Source organism: Poecilia reticulata, chromosome 16 (genome assembly GCF_904066995.2).
Source record: "Poecilia reticulata chromosome 16, P_reticulata-male-v2, whole genome shotgun sequence".
Classification (NCBI taxonomy): Eukaryota; Metazoa; Chordata; class Actinopteri; order Cyprinodontiformes; family Poeciliidae; genus Poecilia; species Poecilia reticulata.
Window position 1 is genome coordinate 23851970 of NC_088845.1, and position 22154 is coordinate 23874123.

Below are 22154 nucleotides of genomic sequence, written 5' to 3' on the forward strand. Positions count from 1 at the left end.
CCGTTCTGTTTGATTCAGTAAGGTTTCCCTGTGTGGAGTTTGCTCCATGTACATTTAAAAGTGGCTCATGAACTTTATCACACAAAAACAAGCCGGTTGAGCAGCTCTGATGTTGATCTCAAATTGTACAATAAATACTCCACGGTCTTGTGCAACGCAGCAACGCTTGCAGGTATACAAAGACAACAGTTGTGAGAATGAAATGGTGTGATGAGATTTGACCCCCTGTTGTGCAATTTACACACCTTGTGGCAAAATGTGTTTTCACTGCAGATTGTGCTCGTCAGAACAAGACTTTCATAAAAACTGGAGTGTTGTCCCTCGCCCTGAGCTTCTGGAGTATCATAGAGCGCTCTGCTCCGGCACTTAAAATCTATATGAGATCATTTATAATCTAGTCATAAATAATAATTTGAAAATGATGCAAAAGATGCACAACACGGTTCTTTAATTGCAGTTTTTACCTTATGTACATACACGGTTTTAAAAGTGACACAAGGCATCTAAAAAAAGCACAGATTAGTGGAAGAGAAGAAACAATTAATGGCGAAATTGTAGCTTTTCCAAATCTAGAAAACATCTTATTGGTTTCGAAGTTTTGTTGAGTGAAAAACTAAGAGGCAAAAGAATGAAAGTTTTGTTCGAATGAGACACATCAGGTGCCTACAGAAACAGGAACCCAATGTTTTCCAGCTTGATCTTCAAAAATAGCTGCACATGGTCAGTATGTTCAGAGGAACTGGTACAAATTCAGGAACTCAATGAAGTTGACTTTATAGTTGCATTATAAAGCCATACAAATATAATTTGTATGGCATAATCAGACTGCACTATAATTATAACTAAATTGGACTATGTTACCGAATCTAAGTCACTAAGACTGGACTGTATGGGTAAGAATTGGACTGTTTTTAATATACGAGGGAGTATTATGAGGGATATAATATGAAAGACCAACAAAAGTTGTAATGGTAAAGTAAATAAAATGTTGGAAGTTATTTTTATAGATTTAAAAAATCACATTTCTGAAAGGAAAAGTCATAATCATAACGAGAGAAGCTGCAGAGGCACAACTCGTGTAAGTTCAGTTATGCACTCCACAACCATGGTCTCTGCAGAAGAGAGGAAAGAAACGAGGCCTTTGTTGAAAAAAAAAATGGAAGTTCAAGTTTTGTTTGCGGTAAACACGCGAATGAAGAAATGTGAAAACACTATGTGTGGCAGAAGTCTAACTCTGCATACTATATTGCCCCGACGACATCATTCTTCTTATGAAACCTGAAAGACGGAGGTGTCCGTATCGGGCTGCGTGGACACTTTTCTTTAGCAGAGACAGGGAAGCACTCTTCTCCTTGCAAGGCTCAACCGCCTCATTATTGAACCATTTTCATGTGGGAGCGGCCTATGCATAAGTGGGAGGAGCTTGTTTGCGCTCCTGTATGTTTGGGCGCGTGTACGTGCGTGTGTCCTCCTCCCTCAGCTGCAGGAGATGAGCTGCCCCGCAGTCTTTGCTACCACTGTTTTCTCTCCTTCCTCCTCCTACCTCCCTCTCTTCCTCCTCCTCCTCCTAGTCTTCTCCTCCCGCTACTTGTGTCTATCTGTCCAGTCTGGGTATGTTGACCAACGTGGCCTGATCGAGCTCCGTAGATTGCCCCCTTCATCTTCACCCTGCCTGGACGTTTTTGTCCCACGAGGATCGGAACCGTCCTGATCTGATCTGGCTTTAAGGTGAGCGCATGTTGCCGGGTAAACATGCATTATGTTTCGTACTGGTTTGCGTGTGTCAAAGAGTTAAGTGGACGCAGGACAAAAACGAAAGCGGGTGCCTTAGTACACTGAGCAAAAGTTTAATGTGCCGATATGATGACACATGTTGTTTGGGAACACATGTGCGCACTTTGCGTAACCGCTCAACGAGAGCCCCGCTCCCTCTCTATGACATCAGCCACCAAGCGGTCATTGAACTTTTAGCCAAGTTGATTCACCGGAGTGGACTGTTGCAGTCCCACCAGTGGGAATCTTCCACTGGAGACACTTCAGCCTGTTCCGGTGTCTCGAAACATGCCGATGAACTGCCGAGTCTCGTGCGCGCTTCCCAAACACGACTCTGATCCCGGTGTTCCAGTGGGAGCAGGGTTTTGATCCTTGTTTGCAGTTCAGAACACAGTGACCCGTCCAGCGGGATTCTGTGGATAGCCACGCTGCACTAGCACCCCCACCTCACCTCACCCCACCCCGCGACGCTCCCCGGTCCCACACCTCAGTTCTGAAGGAGTTCCACTAGTCTCGCTTTATCGCTGTTTTCCTTTGGGTAGCATTTACTTTAGGGTGGGGGGGCGTTTTCCCAGAGACACTCCAGTGGTTTCACTGCAGTGGTTCCCAAAGTCGACTCCGGGGATCCCCATGAGGTTCCTGGGATGGTTCCAGGCGGTCTGATCCGAACTGTGTAAGGATCTCTTGAATTAACTGCATTTTGGAGATTTCTCTTATCTCCAGGAGATTTATAGTCTTGGATTCGTGGACATTTTTTGTTTGTTTGATTTATTTTATTTTTTCTTATTTTCCCCTGCAGATCGTGCAGCTGCTGGGTTGTTGAAGCAACTGCATTAAATCTGACCAGATTGTGTAATCTGGGGTGAATTAGAATTTTAATTGGTTATTTCTTCAAGTTTTACATGCCCCTTTTTAAGATAGTCTAGTAGTCTGTTTTACCCATCTGCAAATTTATGCAGTTGAGTCCTTTTCACAATGCATTATGGGAGATCTGATTTGACTTTTCAAAATGTTATCTCTTATTATTTATCGCCATAGGTGCAACTAATGTAAAATTTCCATTTAATCCCCCTTTAACCTCTCATCTTGCCCCCTTCTCATACGCATGCACACACACATGCACGCACGCACGCACGCACACACACACACACACACACACACACACACACACGGAGAAAACAACCAAACACAAAAAAGTTAAATAAACTTTAGATGTAAAGTTTTTGAAAACTTCTGAACATTTGCTCTGTATGGTGAAAACTGAAACAGGGACGCACATTATCAGGAGACTAACTGCAACACTTTCCTTTGTTTTATGACTCTGTGAGATTTATCATCCCAGCTACTGAAAATATATCAGATGTAAGGAATGAGGCCAGTTTAGACTCCATCCAACTGACGAGATATATTACTAATATGCAGAGCATGAAGGCCTGACAATTGAAATATATTTTCCTACAAAATATATCCAGGCAGTCCTTTGGATCTATGCAACTGCACAAAATGATATTGCACTTCTGACCATGACTGAAAGTTTTATAAGGACAATTTCAAAAGGGCCTCTTTTTTGTGACCTAAGGATCGCAGTGTGGCAATTTATGTATACATAAAGATGAGCTTATTTAGTATCAGTGTTACTGTAACTATTACTATTTTATTTCAAGGCAGTCATATTGGAATTCATCGTCAAAGATTGTAAGAAACTCTTGATTTTTCCTCTCATAACATTTTACTAATGGAATGTGGCAATTTCAACATATGGGTAAAATGTTACAGATATGTGAGCTCATCCTTCAACCAATCAAACATCGCTAACTGATAGCAAGCCACTTTTCTTTCATTTTTTGTGACATAACACAACAAGTAATGTTCAAATTGCAAAACGTTATTTTTTTCTGGTGCATTAAAACTTTTGGAAACATTACTTGATACTGTATGTTAACATGTACGGCTGAAATCGCATTGCCATATCACGCTTCAACTTGCACACTTCCCTTTTATTTGGTCTGTTTTAAAAGCGTATTGCAGCAAATCTCATGACAGCATTGATGCAGTCACTGGTCCAAATTACAGTCCAGTAACAAATGAAACCAGAAGAGGGAAGGGAAATATGAAAGATAAGTCCACTGTGTAGGATGTGGAGACGCCTAGTAGCAGAAACTGATGACAGCAAGCAAATACACGTCCTCAAACACCCCAAAGTACTCACACTACCAAGAGAGCATAGCAGTAGTACACTAGAGTGTACTATGTAGTACTATGTAGTGTTGCATTACGCTGTATAGCAGTATTGTGTGTTGCATTACACACATTAGTGCAACACTACATAGTTGGTAGATTTAAATACAGGTAAAGTTAATAAATTCAAATCTTTAACATGAGTAAAGTTACTTAATGAGGAAAAAATCCCGTAATTATTCATGTTTTACTATAACACCGCTTGTGAATACCTTATAGATCAATGTGCCTTGCTTTAAGCTCTAAGCTCACCCTGTCCTATATTTTCAAAGCACCATATTCTTATGGTTTTACCTGCCACAAGGACCACCGATTAAAACTAACACTAAATCTCGTACAGCTCATATAATCTGTTTTATTATTTTACACATTCCTGAATGAATAAATAAACTCAAGTCCAGTTTTTAAGAGTTTTTTTTTTCTTGTTTACCTGTGTGCTTATCGCGCCTAGACGTTAGGAAAGTAGTGGTTTAAAACTCGAGCTAGAGCTTCAAAAGTTGTGTGGTTATTTTATTTATGCTTTTTGCCCCATAGCAATTACTCAGGGTACATATTAATAACTGAAAACATTAATTGTTTATGTACCTTCTCAGTCCACTGAAGTTTGGGAAATATGTTTGAAAACCTTAGCATGCAAGACATGAAAGAATAACAAACATTCAGAATTATTTTAACCAAATTTTGATGGATTATGAAACGAGTAGCTTTTTTAATTAATAGGTTATGCCCTCTGATGGACTGGTATTGTGACCTGGATGGATCTGACCATGACTAACTGCAATGATTTATGCAACTTTTTGAGAACCTCAACTTTAAAATAACGAAAGCATCTTAACTGTAAGCAGCGATGGACGACCTAAACACCTTGACGCCGCTGCAGCCTCTTCAGAGTGTTGACTACCTGGCATGCAGTACTTGCCTTTAGCCACCAGGTTATTATCATGGTTTCCCATTCTTCACAATTGAAAATTAAACTACTTATGCTATTTTGCCTTTTTGCAAATAGTCTATATTGTACAGGCTGGGATTCTAAACTTAAAAATGTGTAGGCCAACTGCAGTCAGCACAGATGTAAAATATTCAGTATAGTCCTTTGACATGTGTAGAAATAGGCTAATAGTGTGTCAACTGCTACTAACCAGAGTCAAACACTTGCTGTGGTTGTCTTCTCTTGGAGATAATTGTTTTCTGTTTTCTTGAAATTGTGTTTTGTGGTCATATCACTGTGCACATGGCAACCAACCAGTGGAGCCGTGATTTCTTTCACCGTTCTGCTATTTCAAGTCCATGTTAAGCAAAGGCATGATGGGGCAGGAACTTTGCACGATTGTTGGCTGCCAGAAGGCTGATGAGTGCTGCAATTGCAAGTAATTATACAATAACCTTTACTCGGATTGCCTTCGTTTCAGACAGTCAAACCCTTGGTTTTGGACTCGGACGCTGTCTTCTGCTTGTACAGTGTGTACAAAGTCCTGAGTATCCAAATGTTTAGCAGCTCCTTTTAGCTTCTACTTGGGGCATATGAGCTTCTGGTCATGCTGCAGGCAGCATTCCATCAGGTCTTGCGTCAGCCAGCGGTCATTCAGCACTGGTCAGGCTGGGCTTATACGCTGTTAATACTCCCTCACTGATGTCATGACACCATTAACCCAATCCACAGCACAGTCCATGTCATTGGATCTGACTGGATTTAAATGTGAAGCAATGACACCTTACGTACCAGAATGCTTTGCATGGTTGTTAGTGTTGGCAAAAAATAATCTGGGCATGTTGGGAACTGTTTTTTATTTATTTATTTTTATATATTTTTTTCAAGTTTAAGTATTGACGCTGTTGCATAAGCAGGCTTAATTTAGCACATGTCATATTCCACAAGGTGTTGCAGCCTAAGACCGTTTCTGTTTTGTGCGTGTTTGTTTGGCAACTTGGTGTAACTATTAAATAAACGTGTTTAGTGATAGTCTGTTTCTAACAGATTAAATCTTTGCCAGAATAAAAAACCTTGTGGTGTACCCTAGTCCCTCCTCGTCTTCCACCCTGTAAATATGGACCTGTGCAAACCAGATTCTCACCACTTTCCACTTTTGACCTAAAGTGATGCAATGCTTACTTGTCTAAGTACAGTGGATTAAGTTTCTCAATGTCTGGTTCTGGTCCAAATATGGCTGAGAGCCTGAGTGAGAGTTAAGAATGTTGCCTTTATTCGGTGGCTAACTGAACACCTGAGGTACCGTGGGCTCAGGTGGCTACAGGTAATGTAATGTTGCTGCAACGTGATGACAAAACGATTCTTTGTGTATGTATAGTGCTGAACCTGACACCTCTCTTTATCGGTTTACTTTTACCCAATTATTCATCTGTTTACCCCATCGCTTGGTGCAGTTTCTCCTTTTTATCCTGTTTTTTTTCTCTGTTGATCAGAGCCCATATGGAATATGACAAAAGACAAAAGAAGATCTCTTTTGTTAAACTTAGGGTGCACCAATCCTAACTTAGTGCCAAATTTTTGATCTCTATATTTTGTAAACGTTAGACCTGCCAATTTATATTTTAGCCGATTTCAATCTCTCTTGAAGAACTATAAGGTATCATCTATCTACCTTAACTTTGATATTTCAGAGAAGCCTGCTAATATGTCCAATATCAACATTGTTCACTGCAGAGGCTCAATAGGATGAAACGGAACAACTTCCATTGACTTTGATCTGCCTGCTTATTATGTGCTGAAAGCCTTGCTCTCTTGAAAATGGAGGATCTGTCTCAATATGTAGACAACATGTTTTCTGGTAAATGGCTTTTCTAATCTCTGTGCTCCCTCTGAATGTATTTTTGACCGCCTGAGTGGCACAGAGAGTAGTTAACTTTGAGATTTTTCTAGATAGCAGAGAGTTCACCTATCGAACAAGCTGTCCTACTTGTAAAGCCAGCCAACATAAGTTCAAATGATACTGAAACAAAAAGTTTTATTCTTGTATGGTTTTACGCTTTGCATATTTGACAGTCTACAGTCTAAGTAATGAGTTTATGAGTTTCTTTTCATTTTTAATAATTATTCCAAGGAAACTGGCCCTTGAGGTTTTTAATGAGCTACACAGTAGTAGTACATTAAAATGAGACTTATACTAAGTCCTTGCTGATATGTTTTTTTTTTCCCCAAACTTGTTTGCATTCCTGAGTAACTTAAATATATCCTCTTCCCCACTTTCCTCTAACTGGACACCTAGATTGGAGGCGTGTTTCATTTAAGTAAATCAAGGTCAACTTTATTTGGGTTTGACAGTCTGTTGTGGTGTAGCCGTGACACTTGCACAGATGCAGTTATGGCTTTATTAGCTCTTATTTACCATTGGCCGTTGGAGAGGAGTGTGGGGGTACTACATGATTTAGTTGCGGTCATGTTGTCACTATAGCACCAGACTGACCAACATGGCGGCCAACTTTACGAGCGTTGCTGCTTCCAACCCTCGTCCATTCATCTGTGCTATTGCATAACTCATGGTTCTCCCAGGCGGCCGAATGACATCCTCATCCAATTAGGCACTGTCCACATTTCCAAAAGGTTTTTCTCCCAGAGTGGCGCTATTCAGCCTCACCCGGTATGACATCAGGCCCTCTCTTATAGCCCCACTTTACGCTGTTGCTCCCAAATAATGAAAGCTGCCAATTAATGACTAATCAACATGTGCAACAAGCAGGTCCAGCGAAGAGTGACTGCCGTCTAATCTGCTGATTGAAGCAGAACACAAGGATGCTCTGTTAAACTCTCTCCTTCCATAACGGAGAACTGGATTGCTGAAGAAACGGGTGACAGTTTTGTAAATCTCATAATTTACAGATGAATTTCTTGTAATTTTAGGGGCTAAATGAAATGTTCCCTCGCTGAATCATTGAAAAAGTTATTTTTATTTTTTTAAATCAATAAAACTTGGAGATACTTATGCAAAAGAGTCGTAGGACTCTAAAGTGACTGGAGAATCATGTAGTAGACAAGTGGATGGAGCTCTTTGTCCATGACTCCCTCCATTAACATGTGTAGAACATGCTTCTTTTAATTATTTTGATTACTAATAATTGGAGCCCCTCCCCAGCTCCTCCTGGGTTTAGTTTGCACTTAGTGCATCGATTTTACTCCCTTCTCCACTACGCACACTGAACTGGAGCTGTTCCGCTTCTTCAATGAACACGCTGTTTATGTTGTGGAACAAAGTGTACAAGACGAGGGGAGGAGTGAGACCAGGGGGGTTGAGGGGGTGGTGGGGGTCCTGGGCTATGGTCGGGTGAATATATTTAGGGGAGGGGTAGAGCTGGTGTGTTTTGCAAGGGGAGCCAACATGTGGGAGCTCAGTTTGGTGGGTGTGGTAAGTGAGAGGGGGTGTCACCCTCGTCTGATCTGTTCGGTCTTTTCAGGACGACGGTTTTTGTTTTCATGTTTGAATTTTTAGTACAACCCCTATGTTGCTTTTCGATATACTTCCACAAGTTTACTTGTAAATCGTGTTTATTTCCTACATGTGACGAGTGCACTGTACCGAAGTTGTTCTTTAAAATAAAATAACAGCAGCCTGGGGTGAGAGCAGTGAAAATCAAAGCAGTGAAACAGTAGACGTTAAATGCTAAAGGATCAGAGGATTACTCTCGGGACTTCTGTGCGAGTGAAACTCTTTTGTATTATACATTGACATATGAGCTCTTCTTCTTGGTATAAATTATTGATAAACTCTCTTCATATGTGGAAATGCACCAGGGAGATTTTTATTTCTAGATTTTCAGCCTGCTGATGTGGTATTTTCTCCGTGATTTACTATTTTACATACATGATTTGACTTTCTCTTCATATAGTGAAATGTATTAGAGCAGAATAAGAAAATAAACTTCTTAATTGGCTAACAGCATAAACTCACTGATTTTTGACATGATAATGACACCAGATTTCAGGCTCTTTTCTGTCTTTCAGATACGATTTCTTGTCTAATAGCCTTATAATCCTTTTCATATCCTCTAAGTTCATTTTTAAACACCTTACTTCTTCGGCTTACTCCTTCAGTGGCTGTCAACGGCTTGACGTATCCATGTGTGTCTGAAAGTGAAGTCATAATGAGCATTTTGTGGAACAAGTTCTGTCATGTTCTGTAAAGTATATGTTTCGTTTTCTATCCCTCCGTGGCGTATAGTCGTCTGCCTTGCGATGGAGGCTGCAGAATTCACATTGTTGCACTATTTCAGGAGGAGTATATCGCTTTTCTTCTGAAGTGTAATTCTAAGTTTTCTTTCTTTTACCCCATATTTGAGAATCACCTAACTATCTGTAATTTAATTTAAAAATGTTCCCAGAACTGATCATGAAGGGGTTTGCAGAATTAATCAGAAAGTAGCTGCTGTGAGTTGATCATCATCGGCGCAGACAAAGCGTCTGCCTAGCATAGCTGCCACGGTTGCATAGCAGTTAGATAAATCATGCAGCTGTGGATTAAACGTGTACCACATGTAGCCTCTTAGGTCAATGCACGGGTGCAAAACATACGTGGGAACGTGGCTCAACTGGAGATCCTGTGCTACGTGTAGCGCGCTCGCTAACTAGTAAACGATCAATAAGTCGAGCCGACAAGTGGCTGTTTCCAGTCACCAGGCTGCGTTTAAGCTTTCTTTGCCTGAAACATGTCTATTTAGACCATAGGACAGGCTGTTATCGTTATCAGTGCTGCTAAAACTTTAATTAAGTTGGAGCAGGCGGTGCTGTTAGTGCTCTGCTGCTCCAGCTATAAAAGCCATCTGCCTAATTAAGATACATTAAAATAGCCTGCTCTTAATCAGTGTGGCCCACTCTGTTGCAAGTAGTGCAACTGTCAGCAATCAATGCCAGATGAAGACATTTCTTATTCTTTCTGGTTTGCATGATCGTGCTCTAGGCAGATCCTCCCCCCCCCCCCCACCCCCAAGGTGCAGCAGTGTGTCTTTGAAGCCCTTCAACATCACTACTATGAGATGAGAGACGTCAAGCCCGTTCCAGCTGTACTGTGTCTCGAGGGATGCCCCAGGGCTGCAGCAGGACTCCATAGATCACACTTGTGCTTTGAGCCTCATTATCTTAGGGTAAATTCAACAAAGGGGGGAAAAAATCAATCACTGCGCGTTAAACTCTGTTTGAGGACTTGACACCTTCTAATTGCGAAATGAACTAACTTGGCATGAATGTTCTGAAATAAATTGAAACCGACAGCCTCTACGCTACACCGCAATACCATCATAAAGTTTCCACAGTTTATCTTATTCCCTTCATCTACAGTTTCTAATTACATCATTGCTTGCCTTTTCTTGACAGATTTGCCGTGAAGATTTCTCGATTTAAAAATGCTGTGTGTAAAGTTATCAGGGGGCGACTGGGAAGTTATTCTGAACCACACTGGAGTAGTTGGAAATTGACCATCTGCAGAAGTGGGTTAGCATCGCACAAGAGCTTTTGGGTGTAAGATAGAAAACAACCCCATGTAGATTCGAAGCTTACCTAGCTTCAGAGCTAAAACACTTACTTTAATCTCTTTAAACAAAGTCAGCACACCACCTGACCTCCTAGGGCAACAAATGGCACCTTTTGACCCCGTGGACGCCTGGAAGGAGGCTTTCATGCCCTTTCTGTGTGGGTGTGTATGTATCTTAGGTGTCCTCGCAAACATTCAAATAATCTGCCATTCTTAACTTTCTCAAAGCCATCCTGTTTGCAGTACTAACTACATTCCAAATGAAGTTAGACAACATGTGATGTTTATTGTGCGTGGTTTTGAGGAATATATATTTTAAATTTAAATTTCTCTTTAGCATTGGAATCTGGTGCTGTGAGTATCCATCTAGGCCATTATGGTTGAGTGTATTATTCATTATTTTAATAAAAAATAAATAAATTCCTGCTATTTGCAGGTCTTTTGAAACTACTCATTACGTATTCTTGTAATGAGAATGTAGCAAGTTGATAAATCAACTCGTATAACTTTTTTAGCTGTAGTACTCAAGTGAACATCCGTTTAACACTTTGGTGTTTCAGCAGAACTATTTTAACGTCATTGTTTTTACTTATCGTATTTTAGATGTGTCTGTGGGATCTGGTGAGTCTCTAAGCAACTGAGCGTCACCTCTACGAAAAGAGAAATCTTTAGCTCTTTAGGATTTTGCTCTCTAGCCTAAATATCCTAGGCTTCATAGCATCTCTTCACGGTTTATCACTTTGCATTGTTAAAGCTGGATCCTTGAGATGTAAGCACGAACCGGGTTACTTACTGCTACACTAACTAATCTTGTGTCCCTGGGTTCTTTGTAATGATCAGTTACACAACATCTTGCTGTCTTAGTTGATAACTGTGCTCATGAACCAAGGTCAAATTCTGCAGTTCGCAGAAAACTTAAGAGCTTCACTGTGCCTGGGACTCAATAAGTGGATGCTGTATTAGATTTCTAAAAGCTGCCATTCATTGCAAGTAAATGAAATTAACTTGAGCAGAGGAATCCCCCAATTAGATAATTCTCTTACCACTAATGGCTTAATAACACTAGTGCAATGCTCTATAATATTGCCCTTGTAGCTCATGAACAACAAATTTACATATGAACTTTAATGGGGCTGAATTCATTTTCAATAAGTGAACTTTGTTTGGAATGTCCTGGAATGCCCACTTTATAATTTGCTTTTGTGACATACAGTAACATGTTCAATGACTTCACAGATGCATATTTGAGTAAACTCAACCTTGTCTTCCTCTTTTGTAGAAACACTGCACATCTACAAAAATAATAAAAAGCACAAACTCTGCTTATTTGCTCAAACTATGTTTAGTTTCTGGTTTTTTTATTTAGTTGTGTTAGGTTCCTAATTTTGTAAGATTGCAACTCACTAAAATGTGTGCAATAGCAGCCAATTCTGTCTCTTTTACTCAATCAACAGATACTGAGTATTAGGGAATTCCTTTTGCTGAATTAATAAAATAATCTGTATGACCTAAAATCCATTTTTGTGGATGACGATATTATTGTCATCATCATTTTCATCAAATGTTTATTCCAGACATATAAAGTGGTCAGTAGTAAATGGATAATAAGCATAAAAAAGATATTCATGTTAATACATTCCGAAAGAAAAATCCATTACGCATAATCTTGTTCTCAGAGGTACAAATAAATGATGGCTGCCACTGCACATGGCTAGAAAAAGCCAGCACTTTTGCATTATTTTCATAAAAGATTTTTCCAACTGCTGTGTTACAAGAATGATGAAAACATTTCTTTATTTTGAATGACCCTTTTGAATCTTTAGAAAAATATTTAAAAGTTATTACAATCTGTATTACACGTGAAATTGATTAGGTACTTTTTGTACTAATAAATAGTTTTTCAAACTATCTGGTCAGTCATAGGAAAACTTGCCTTTGGCAGTCTTATTTTTTACACAGGACACATAATTCAAGTCCACCTTTGCATTTGAACATTTGAAGTCCCCCATCTAACATGAGCCCCTACGCAAGGTTGAGCAAACATTACTTTAATTAATCCTCATGCTGTAACTGCCCGGCTCAGTACAGTCACTGCCCCCCCAAAGTCTCCAAGTTCTTCTATGACAGTAATTGAGTTGTCAGGGCTGCTGATGGTTAGACCCCAGAGCACTGTTCAAGTGGAATTTATTGAGTCAAAGGCCTCAGAGAGAGTCTAATCCCTGCAGAGGAATGGCTTTGATTATGTCAGCTGCAGTAGTGTAGGTGCATGCATGTTGGATCAGTGTATTCATCTAGGAGAGTTGCTGAGGCTTTGAAAATCAGAACTTTGAAAATTCACCTGCAGTTACATGGGATGTTTAAGCTCTTTTCCACGTTTCAGGAATTCTCACGGGCTGAAAAGTATCAATTTTTAAGGGAAAACGTCTGTTAAACATCCGTCTGTCCCTGCCTCTTACTCCAGACAAGCTCATCTGTTGCACAGTTCTACCCTCCACAGATGGGGACAAGAGTTTTTCTGGCTTAATGAGGGCTTGCTTGGAGGGCATGGGCTACTATTAATTTGCTACGTTTTTGTTTTAAGCTGTTTGTAAATAATGTGCAAATGATGAGTTGTCCTTAACGGGCAGCCTCTTAGGCCACATACATGGAATGCTCATTCACATTGCACAGTCGTTTCAGGGGTACTGGCATTGTTTTTCTTTTAAAATGGACACAAAGTCATTATAAGCATACTGAAGTATGAAAGAAGCTTGAAGAAGCTTTTAAAAATAACTTCAATAATTTTGTAATATGGTTTAACGTCAGATTTTGATCTTTCACCAATTTTGTTGAACATTGTCGCCTACTTAATGCTTTTTCCATGTATGCCAACAGGAAGTTTGAATTGTGGATGCTGTAGATAACTGCATTATTCAAAAGAAGAGCTGTGTCTTCCGTTGAAATTTCTTTAATGCAGCTTTTACAACAAGATTCCCATTTTAACACTGGAGGAGTTACAATGTAAAGTCAGTGTATGATCGGCAACTCGTTCACAGTCCTTGTGTGTTTAGAAATGCTTCTCTGCATGTCATGGTTGGAAAGGTTGTGATCTTGAAAGTCTGTGTTGAGGATGAATTTCAAAAACCAAGCAAGCGGTGTGGCTTGTATACTTGACACGTGTGTTGGTGACCTTTAGAGGGATCCTGTTAACTCCGGATTGATGTCTTTTCATTAGTAGAGATGCGGTGCTAATCTGTTGTAATGGAAGGATAGATAGGAATATATGTTTATCCTTACTTAAAGTCATAAACCTCAGAACATGTTTTAACCCTCCTGTTGTCCTCGGGTCAAAATGACCGAGATTTGTATGTGTTTTCCCTATACACAGAAAATGAGGACAACAGCAGAGGAAATATGAGCTTCCTCTGAAGTGTGTGATCAGCTTGATTGGAAAAACAGAAGAGCATGCGGTTGTGTGTGCAACAAAACCTTTAGTAAGCTCTTTTTATAGTTGTTTTTTTTCTCCCAGAAACAGAAAAAAGCTAATCGATGAATGTTCTCAGGGAAATCCCAGGCATGACACGCAAAGACACCTTTTGGAACCAGTTCAGTTCAGAGGCATCAAAACTAGTCCAGTAAGCCATCGGTCTCGTAGCACTTCAGCAAGATGAATTTTTGCTAAAAAAAAATTTATATGACATAATGTTTCCTTTTTCTTGGCCTGGCACGAACACAGATTTCAAACATAATTTCCTAAGTCTTTCACTTGAACTGTGATTTAATTCAGTTTCAACCAGTGGGGGGATATTTTACCTTCAAAATCTTTCTCACACTTATTTCAGCCTTACTGTTTGCAGCGTGGCTAGCCCGTTACACAAGATGAGAGATTCCAATTTTTGATCATGACAAATATGCACTTTTTTCTCCTTCCCATTTATTAATGAGCAGCTAGTAGTATACTTCTAACCTGGGTTCTGGGTCAGACTCCACCAGCAACGACGCATCTACATGTGGTGATTGTGTCCACTCCTGTGCTTACAGTTACAGTTTTTCACACGTCGCAACTGCACGTTCATTTACGATTAATTTGCAGGTAATCGAGGCTAACACTTATCCTTGCAGGACATTGTGTACAAGCAGAAACGCACACATTCAGTATAAACACAGCAAGGCCACAAGGGCAACCCAGCAGCGACCGCTAATGCAAACATGAGATAATATTAGCTGCCTCTGAAACAGCAGCTCATGTTTTTAAATACAGACCTGGGGTCATGAACTGCTGTATAAAAGCCCATCACAGTTATGAGCCCGGGCCGCTTGGCTCTAAATATTCCCCGGGGTCTAACTTCAGATCTGGAAATATGCCGGCAGGGTATTTTTGGGGGAGTGTTTACAGGTGCTTGTTTAGTAGCAGCAGCAGTGCCTGGAGGTTAGTAGGCTACCCACTTTAAGATGTTCAAATAAAGTCTCACTGTTGAATTTGTGGTTATTTTGACCAAAGATGGCCGGGACGTTGGCGTCCTAAAACTGCCAACCATATTTGGGTTTTGTTTGCTGTTGTAGCAGTAGTAAGAAAATGTCACATGTCTGCAAATTGGTTTAATTGTTCACGTTGAACTGAAATCCGATAAAAAAATAATATATTTTTTTTAACCTTGGTGTACGTTGAAACAGCGACTATCCCATTGTTAACAGCAGGTTGAGTCTGTTTCAGTCAATGTTCGTTTTGCACAGATTTTTCATCTCAAAACTTGGAATTTGTTGCCTGTTTTTTAAATCATCCACCAGATTTCCTGTTTTTTTCTCTCCTCTCTTCAGACTTTACCACATCGCAACACATTTTCACTTTTATGTCTTTTCACTAATGTATTTTTCTCTTATTAACTTTCTATTCAGGTTCCGCTTTGTACACCCTGTTCTCCAGCCTTAAAAATCGTTGAGAGGTCTCTGAAACCATGGCTGTGGCCGGATGTCCGGATTACTTCCTGCATCATCCAAATTACCAGGTAAATACCAATTTCCTGTGTATTAGTTCTAATCTTCTTGAATAAGTCCACCAGTTCTGTCGGTGGTTGTTTGATGAACTACTGAGTGATTTTGGTCAAATTATACATGACTCCACCTAATATGCAAAGCCAGACTTTAAATGTTCCAGAACCTACCTTACTGGATAACTTACAAACGCTTAAACAAGAGAAAATTCACAGGAAGGACCTGAATTGTGTATGCTTTTCTTTTTTTCCACACTTATTTCACTCACTCAAGCAGCAGACACCGATGCAGTCGTGAGTAACTTCAGCCACGGAACATGTGCATTTATGCAGCTCCATCTTAAAGCCGTGGGAAGACCCATGCTGAAGCTTTTACTTGGCTGTCCTCAAAAGACTGGGTTTTAGCCTTCAGATGCAGGTGGACTGCTGGGTTTTGACCTGTAGATCTGATTCTCCTGAGTTGAGCCATCCTCTCACTGATCTGTTGTTAAGTCTACCTTATATAACAGAGGAACATAAACTGGGCACCATAAGGACCTTACACCAAAGTCTTCCCCACAATTGCTGAACTGGGGGAAAAGCTAAATGAGCAAATGTAGAAAGTTCTTGAAACCAGCAGCTAAATGAACCCAACCGTCAGTCTGGTTAAAAATCAGCCTACCTTTTAGAATAACTGAATAAATCACAGGACGTGGAGGGAAATTTTTATTTTTTTTATAATTTTTATTTTTTTTTATCAGCCTGTCGATCATTCATAAGCACCAGGATACACAGTAAGGAACATTAAAAGTTTGTAGAAAAGGCATGCTTTTGGATTAGAAAAGTGGTGCTATTAGCCTAGTCTGGATATTGTTAGCCTCCTCATCAAGGTTTATACTGTACCCTTTGAACCAAGAGCAAAAGGTTAGCAAGTTCGGCCTTAATGAGATAGAGAGTTTGGTGTTAATGCCCAGACCTTAAAGAGCGGTAAACCCAGGAACTGCTGGAGGCTGCGTTTGGATGTGAATGTGTATCCTTGATTGGGCATACGAATATTTGTGGAAGAGTGAAGTTTCATTTGCTGTTCCACAGGAGTAAACATTTTTTATTTAATTTTGTAGGCCTGTGTCTAAGAGGGTATAAATAACATCTAATATCTAGACATATGACCACCCATCGTGTTTATTCATTGTGTATTTATGGTTATAATTTTGTTTTTGTACTTGCGTCATTTAAAAGCTGCAGGATGTCTTTCAGCTGGAGTAAATACAAACAGGTTTCCAAATGTTTTGAACGCAGAAAACAATACTTGGTCTCGGGTAGAATCAAAAAGTACAGACCACTAACTGCAAAAACACTCTTCTCCAAAGAAGAGAAGCGTGCTGGATCACAAGCAATCTCTCTTAGGATTCTTGAAAATAATTTACAGCCATCGCAATAATAACATTTTGTTTCCTTTTTGGTGTTGCTCACTCGACCAGCTTGTTATTTTGCATTCATTCATTACTGCTGCAAATATATTGATAAGCATGATGTCAATATCAACAAAAGACATAAGCAACAAAGCTCATACACATTTTTGGATGGATTGGTATTGATGGTGCATCAATCAGACTGCTGTACCAGATTTCTGTTCTGGGTTTTTTAAAAGTTTGATTGTTAGCATTAAGATGGTTACAATGGCGAGTATTATATATATACATACATACATATATATATATATATATATATATATATATATATATATATATATATAAAAAACTACGTAAATTCAACAGAATGAAGTCCATACCTTATATCTGAATCCAAAACTCTGCCAACATTTCCATATCCCAAATTTTCTGTCAAATACAGAGGGTGAAAGTTGGAAAGCATCAAGCAGCTCAGTCTTGCTGTGCGCTGCTCATCTTCTGAAAGCCCCGTTTTTTCACAACTCCCTCACAACCTTAATGACCTGCAGACATATCTTGAGATTCGATGGAAAATAGCTTTTCAATTCTTACATATCCCTGCTTTCCCCTGACTTTATTTTGAATACTTTATAGACACATAATGCAGCTAAGCTTCTCAAGTCTTCACTCGGTAATGGCGTCCGCACTAAAGAGTTGTGTTGCCACTGTGACCTGGCGACATTCAGTGTGACGTGTTCACCGATTGGAACAATTATTTTGAATTGTTGAGGCAGTTGAAGCTGAAAATTTAGTCGGTGGCAGCGGATTTCTCTGTGAATCTTTTATTGCTACAAAATTTCCCTGCGGGAATGTACGGTCTCATATCTTGTGCCCGAGAGAAACATTTCTCCAAACTTCCTCTCTTGCATTTTATGGAAAGTTCTGCAACAAAATCTCTTTCATTCCATTTCACCTGCTCTCCATTTCTGTCAGAAATTATGCCATCATAGTGCCAAAGAGTTCAATGTCCCTTATAGTTTATAGACACAAAACATTTTGTTTAGTTGAGACTTAAAGATTTGAGTTCTTGGCTAGAGCTGGGCATCACCTTTTTCTTTTTTTTCTTTTCTCAACATTTTGGGTCGGTGTATGGAGGGTAATGTACACTCTCATGTGCACGGTGCACAGAAGCAAACATGCATAGCAGTCTGCATGCACAGAAGCCCTCACTGGGCTGTTTACAAACCGTTCAGCTGTAACAGATGTACCTTGACTTGCTGAATGAGAAAACCCATTCAGTGTGAAATTCCAGAGTTATGGAAGATTTCTTTCCTTGATAAAACTGCAGAGCCGTGATCCAAAACAGATTCGCATGAAGATAGCATTGATTCCGAACAGGGAGGATTGTTTTGAAACGTTAATCTTTTTATAAAGTGAATACATTTTATGCGGGTTCTAATTTGAAAGAAAACTGTTAGCTGGGGGGGCGGGGGGATAATTGATGTAATACGTTTTGGTAATATTTTTAGAAACGACAGTGTGACCTAATTCTTCATGTGCTGAAGTAAAGCTAAACCAAAGTGAAACACTGAACTGCTGTGTAAGCAGAACGTAGGGAATGTTTGCCAAAGAAACAAGATGTTCTGTAAACTACCAGTCAGCCCCTCCAAATCTTTGTTGGATCACTTGGATAAACATTCACATTTGCTGAGTGAAAGCTGCAGATAGCTGAATCATTTTGGGTTTGGACTAGAAATTACATGCGTTACTAAAGTATGTGAACATATTTTGTATTTGTTTAAAAAGAAATAGATATAAGATTTTGATTCCACTTGATACACATATATTTGTCACAGTTAATTATTCACTGGATTTCGGAAGGTTTTGTAGATTTGGTCACATGTCATTGTAGACAAGAAATGGAGGTTTAGGTCCCTGACATTAACAACTGTCTTGTATGTAGGAATATACAGTAAATTAGGTAAATAAGACATCAGCAATTGACTATACAAGAACATATATTCAATTGCTTTAAAGTTGAAGTGCTATTCAAATGTTGCTGCAACAACGAGACATTCTTCTTTTTCATGCTGCACTGTGCACATGCTCCGTTTGCACTGACGGTGATTCGTTCACCTCAGCTTACCAAAAGCTTGAAAGGCAGCCGCTACAGGCGTTATAACTCACTCTGATTTAAATCAAGTCCACAGCTGCGGAACATAGGGAATGTTTTGAGCTACACAGAATATTAATAAACGCATACTTCAAAAAGGACTTAATGATTCTCAACATGTCTTTAACACCAGCATGAAACAGGTTTTTAGAGATGACAAAATACACAGCGTGTCAGAAAACAATGTGACTGCAGCTTTTGTTTTCCTCAACCCATGCCGATGTTTCCAACTCAAAAGTTTTCTCTTAATATTTTTACTACATTCAGAATTATAGGTTTGCTTACATTTTTGAGATGTTTTCCCCAGTGGATTTTTTTTTCCCTTTTGTTTTTGTGCATTACATAACTCCGGTTAAGTTGAAGAGTTGTCTGACAAACTGCAGACAGTGAAAACAACCTGGCAACGTAATGAAATTACATCATTTGACCTGTTGAAACCTTTATTGCTTAATCTGAGCCAGCATAAACATAGAACCAATGGTATTGTTTTGGATCATTTTCAGCTGCTCCCTCTTGGCCAAAAGTGTCTTGATGACCTCGGTACTGAACCAAATCCCAGCCATTACATTTAACCTGACTCTGACATCTTTTAAAGGTGTAATTTGACATGTAGACCTGATCTCTTTTTGTTGTTGTTGTTCATTTGAGGCTCAATCTCCTCAACTTTGTCTCTGCCCTGCTTTCAGGGCCTTAGCTTTGCCTCTGACCCTCTTCTGACCCCTTTCAAAAAGTTGCACCCTCAGCCCCTTGACTCCTCAGCACTCCTTTCAACTTCTTCAATATGAACGGGTTTTTGTAAGCTCCTTGTCCAAACTTTGTCTGACCTTGGTCCCATTACGACCCATCTTTAAAGACTTAAGCATCACACGAGGGTCTGTGTGTTTTTACTATCGTTGAGGTTTGTTTCTCTGTAACTGAGGAATGTATGAAAAATGCAAAGGTACAAGCCGTCCATGTATTTCTCCCAGTAACATAAAAATGAAAAATACTTATTTGTCTCACCTTATTATTTTTTCTACTTGTAACCTGATGCTGCTTTAGGTTAGCGTTAATTTAGCTTTCAATGTTCAATCTAGCTTTTTTGTTGGTAAGTGAAATAAAAATCTAATTTCTTTTGTTTGAGTTTTTTTTTTTATTTAGCTGTTTGTTCCCACTGACAGCTGTTAATGCTGCAGTAGGGAGTTCTGACAAAAGCATTTTGACTAAGCACTCCCTACACAATCTGTTCAGGAAGTCCGACCCATTTATTTGACTCATTTGCGCATGTGCGGAAGAAATCCTAACAAATTATTCTTACACTGCACATCAGCAAAGTGTAACATACTTATTAATATTAATTAACATATTTATTGCTATATTACCTATTTTCCTAGAGAATGTTATAATTTCCTTTATGAATAATTGTCATAATTTAGTTAAAAAACTATAAGAAAAAAGTTGTGTGTTGGACTCGCTGGACTGTTAGCTAGTAGCTACCTTCTATGCGCCCTCTGGTGGACTCCTCATTGACGAAAAAAGGACCTTTATTTTTACAATAGTCACATCTTTTATGAGATTAACTAAATGTTTTATCGGATTGTACAAAACTACACACCATTTGTTCATGGGAAACAGCAACCTGGTATCTTTCTTGACGCTTGATTATTGTACAATGGCCCATTTACTTGATTTATTTATTTATTTTTAAGCAGTATTGCAAAATGCAGTTAAACCATTTTAAACTTTATTTCTTGTTATTATCTTTAAAAGAGCAAACAAAAGCAAAAGCAAACAAAATACCCTTCCTGGAAGTACTTCTATTAGCACATGCGCAAGTTAGCGGATGGCATGGCTTGTGCTTCCAGAACAATCCGTCTCCCTTTGCAATCTTGTTCACGAATGAGGGATGAACATCTTTAATAAGAGTTTCTTTTTGTGTTGTTTTATTCCATCTCACAAAAAGTTTTTCTTTTAACCCATTTCAGCAGGACAACATAGACCGCTCATCCAATCACCGACAGGCTGACCTCATTCGTCCAAGCTTTCAGCCATCAACCAATCAGAGTTCTCCAAACCATCAAGGTTAGTGCTCTCTACCAAAACAATATTTATGGACACGTATTCTTTGTTGCTGTATGTGTGGTGATGTACATACTAAATAACTTTATTATGAAACTTTAAATTGCTTAAGACAAAGATACACACATGTTGACAGATTTTCTCACCACAGAAGGATTGGGAGGTTAGCGGGGTGCGGGGTGGGGGGCTGTTTATTATTCTCTACTGTATGCCAGACCTGGGTCACCGCCTGTAATCTATATTTGGGTTTCTTGCACTGTAAACATTTAAGCTGTTCAAAGGGTGTTCTGCATAGACACTGTGTGCCAATATAATTGTTCTGTGTAACTAATTGTGCCACACAGGGTCCATCCATGATAATCGGAGCATGAGATTTAAGTACAATATTGGCTCAGCATGAGAGGTAAGGGCGGGGAGTCTGTGAAGGCTCGATCAGCGAATGAGAGCGCTTGGCTCTGGCATGGGGAGTAAATGGAGCAGAAATTACATTGTCATTTTTCAGCATCAGGCAGGTTGGATGCATCTCCCAAACAGTGGAATACAGATGACTTTAATATAGCAATAATTGTGTTCAAACAGTACATGGTGTTTGTGTAATGATGTGGTAATAATCTAGCAGCATTAAATCATGTATAATTCTTTCTCTGTTCTTTTGAATGAGTTACATGATTAAAACGAAGAAGTACCTATAGATTAGTAACAAGACTTATTAATAAAGTTTGACCTGCAGTAGATGTGTGATTCTCCAGTTTTGTGCAGATGATTCTACATTTTTTGCAGATTCTGAATCCTCTTTAGGAAATATGGGAGGACAAAGGAGCTTTTTATAACAAAGACAAATTAGTTACACAGTTGACATTTTAAACTGCCTTTATTTTGTTAGCAATTTGCTAATTTACTGCAGCCTACGTTTGTAAAACAGCAGGAACTGGACATATTCCTTAGAAAGTGCAGAATGGTACCATGACTCTCAAAGGGTACCAACTTTTCAAAGTCTAGGATGTTTCGTCACAGAGGTTGGAAGCTCAACAGCACAAGGCAGAGCTTTCCTTTGCTGCATTTATCCTTCCAATATTATCCTGAAAATCTTTCTCAC

General features: G+C 39.3%; 1 protein-coding gene across 2 annotated transcripts in view; it reads left to right on the forward strand.

Annotated features, from left to right (window-relative positions):
* Positions 1-1209: 1209 nt before the first annotated feature.
* The window catches only part of grb10b (growth factor receptor-bound protein 10b), a 68608-nt gene continuing 47663 nt past the window's right edge, over positions 1210-22154 (forward strand). The window contains exons 1-3 of one of the 2 annotated variants that reach the window (XM_008432142.3): positions 1210-1728; positions 15363-15472; positions 20965-21061. In XM_008432142.3, the coding sequence (XP_008430364.1) occupies positions 15422-15472; positions 20965-21061 (148 nt within the window). In that variant the 5' untranslated portion in view covers positions 1210-1728; positions 15363-15421. Of the gene's footprint in view, positions 1729-8349; positions 8370-15362; positions 15473-20964; positions 21062-22154 lie in introns of those variants that run through there. The other variant, XM_081597427.1, reaches the window with a different exon arrangement.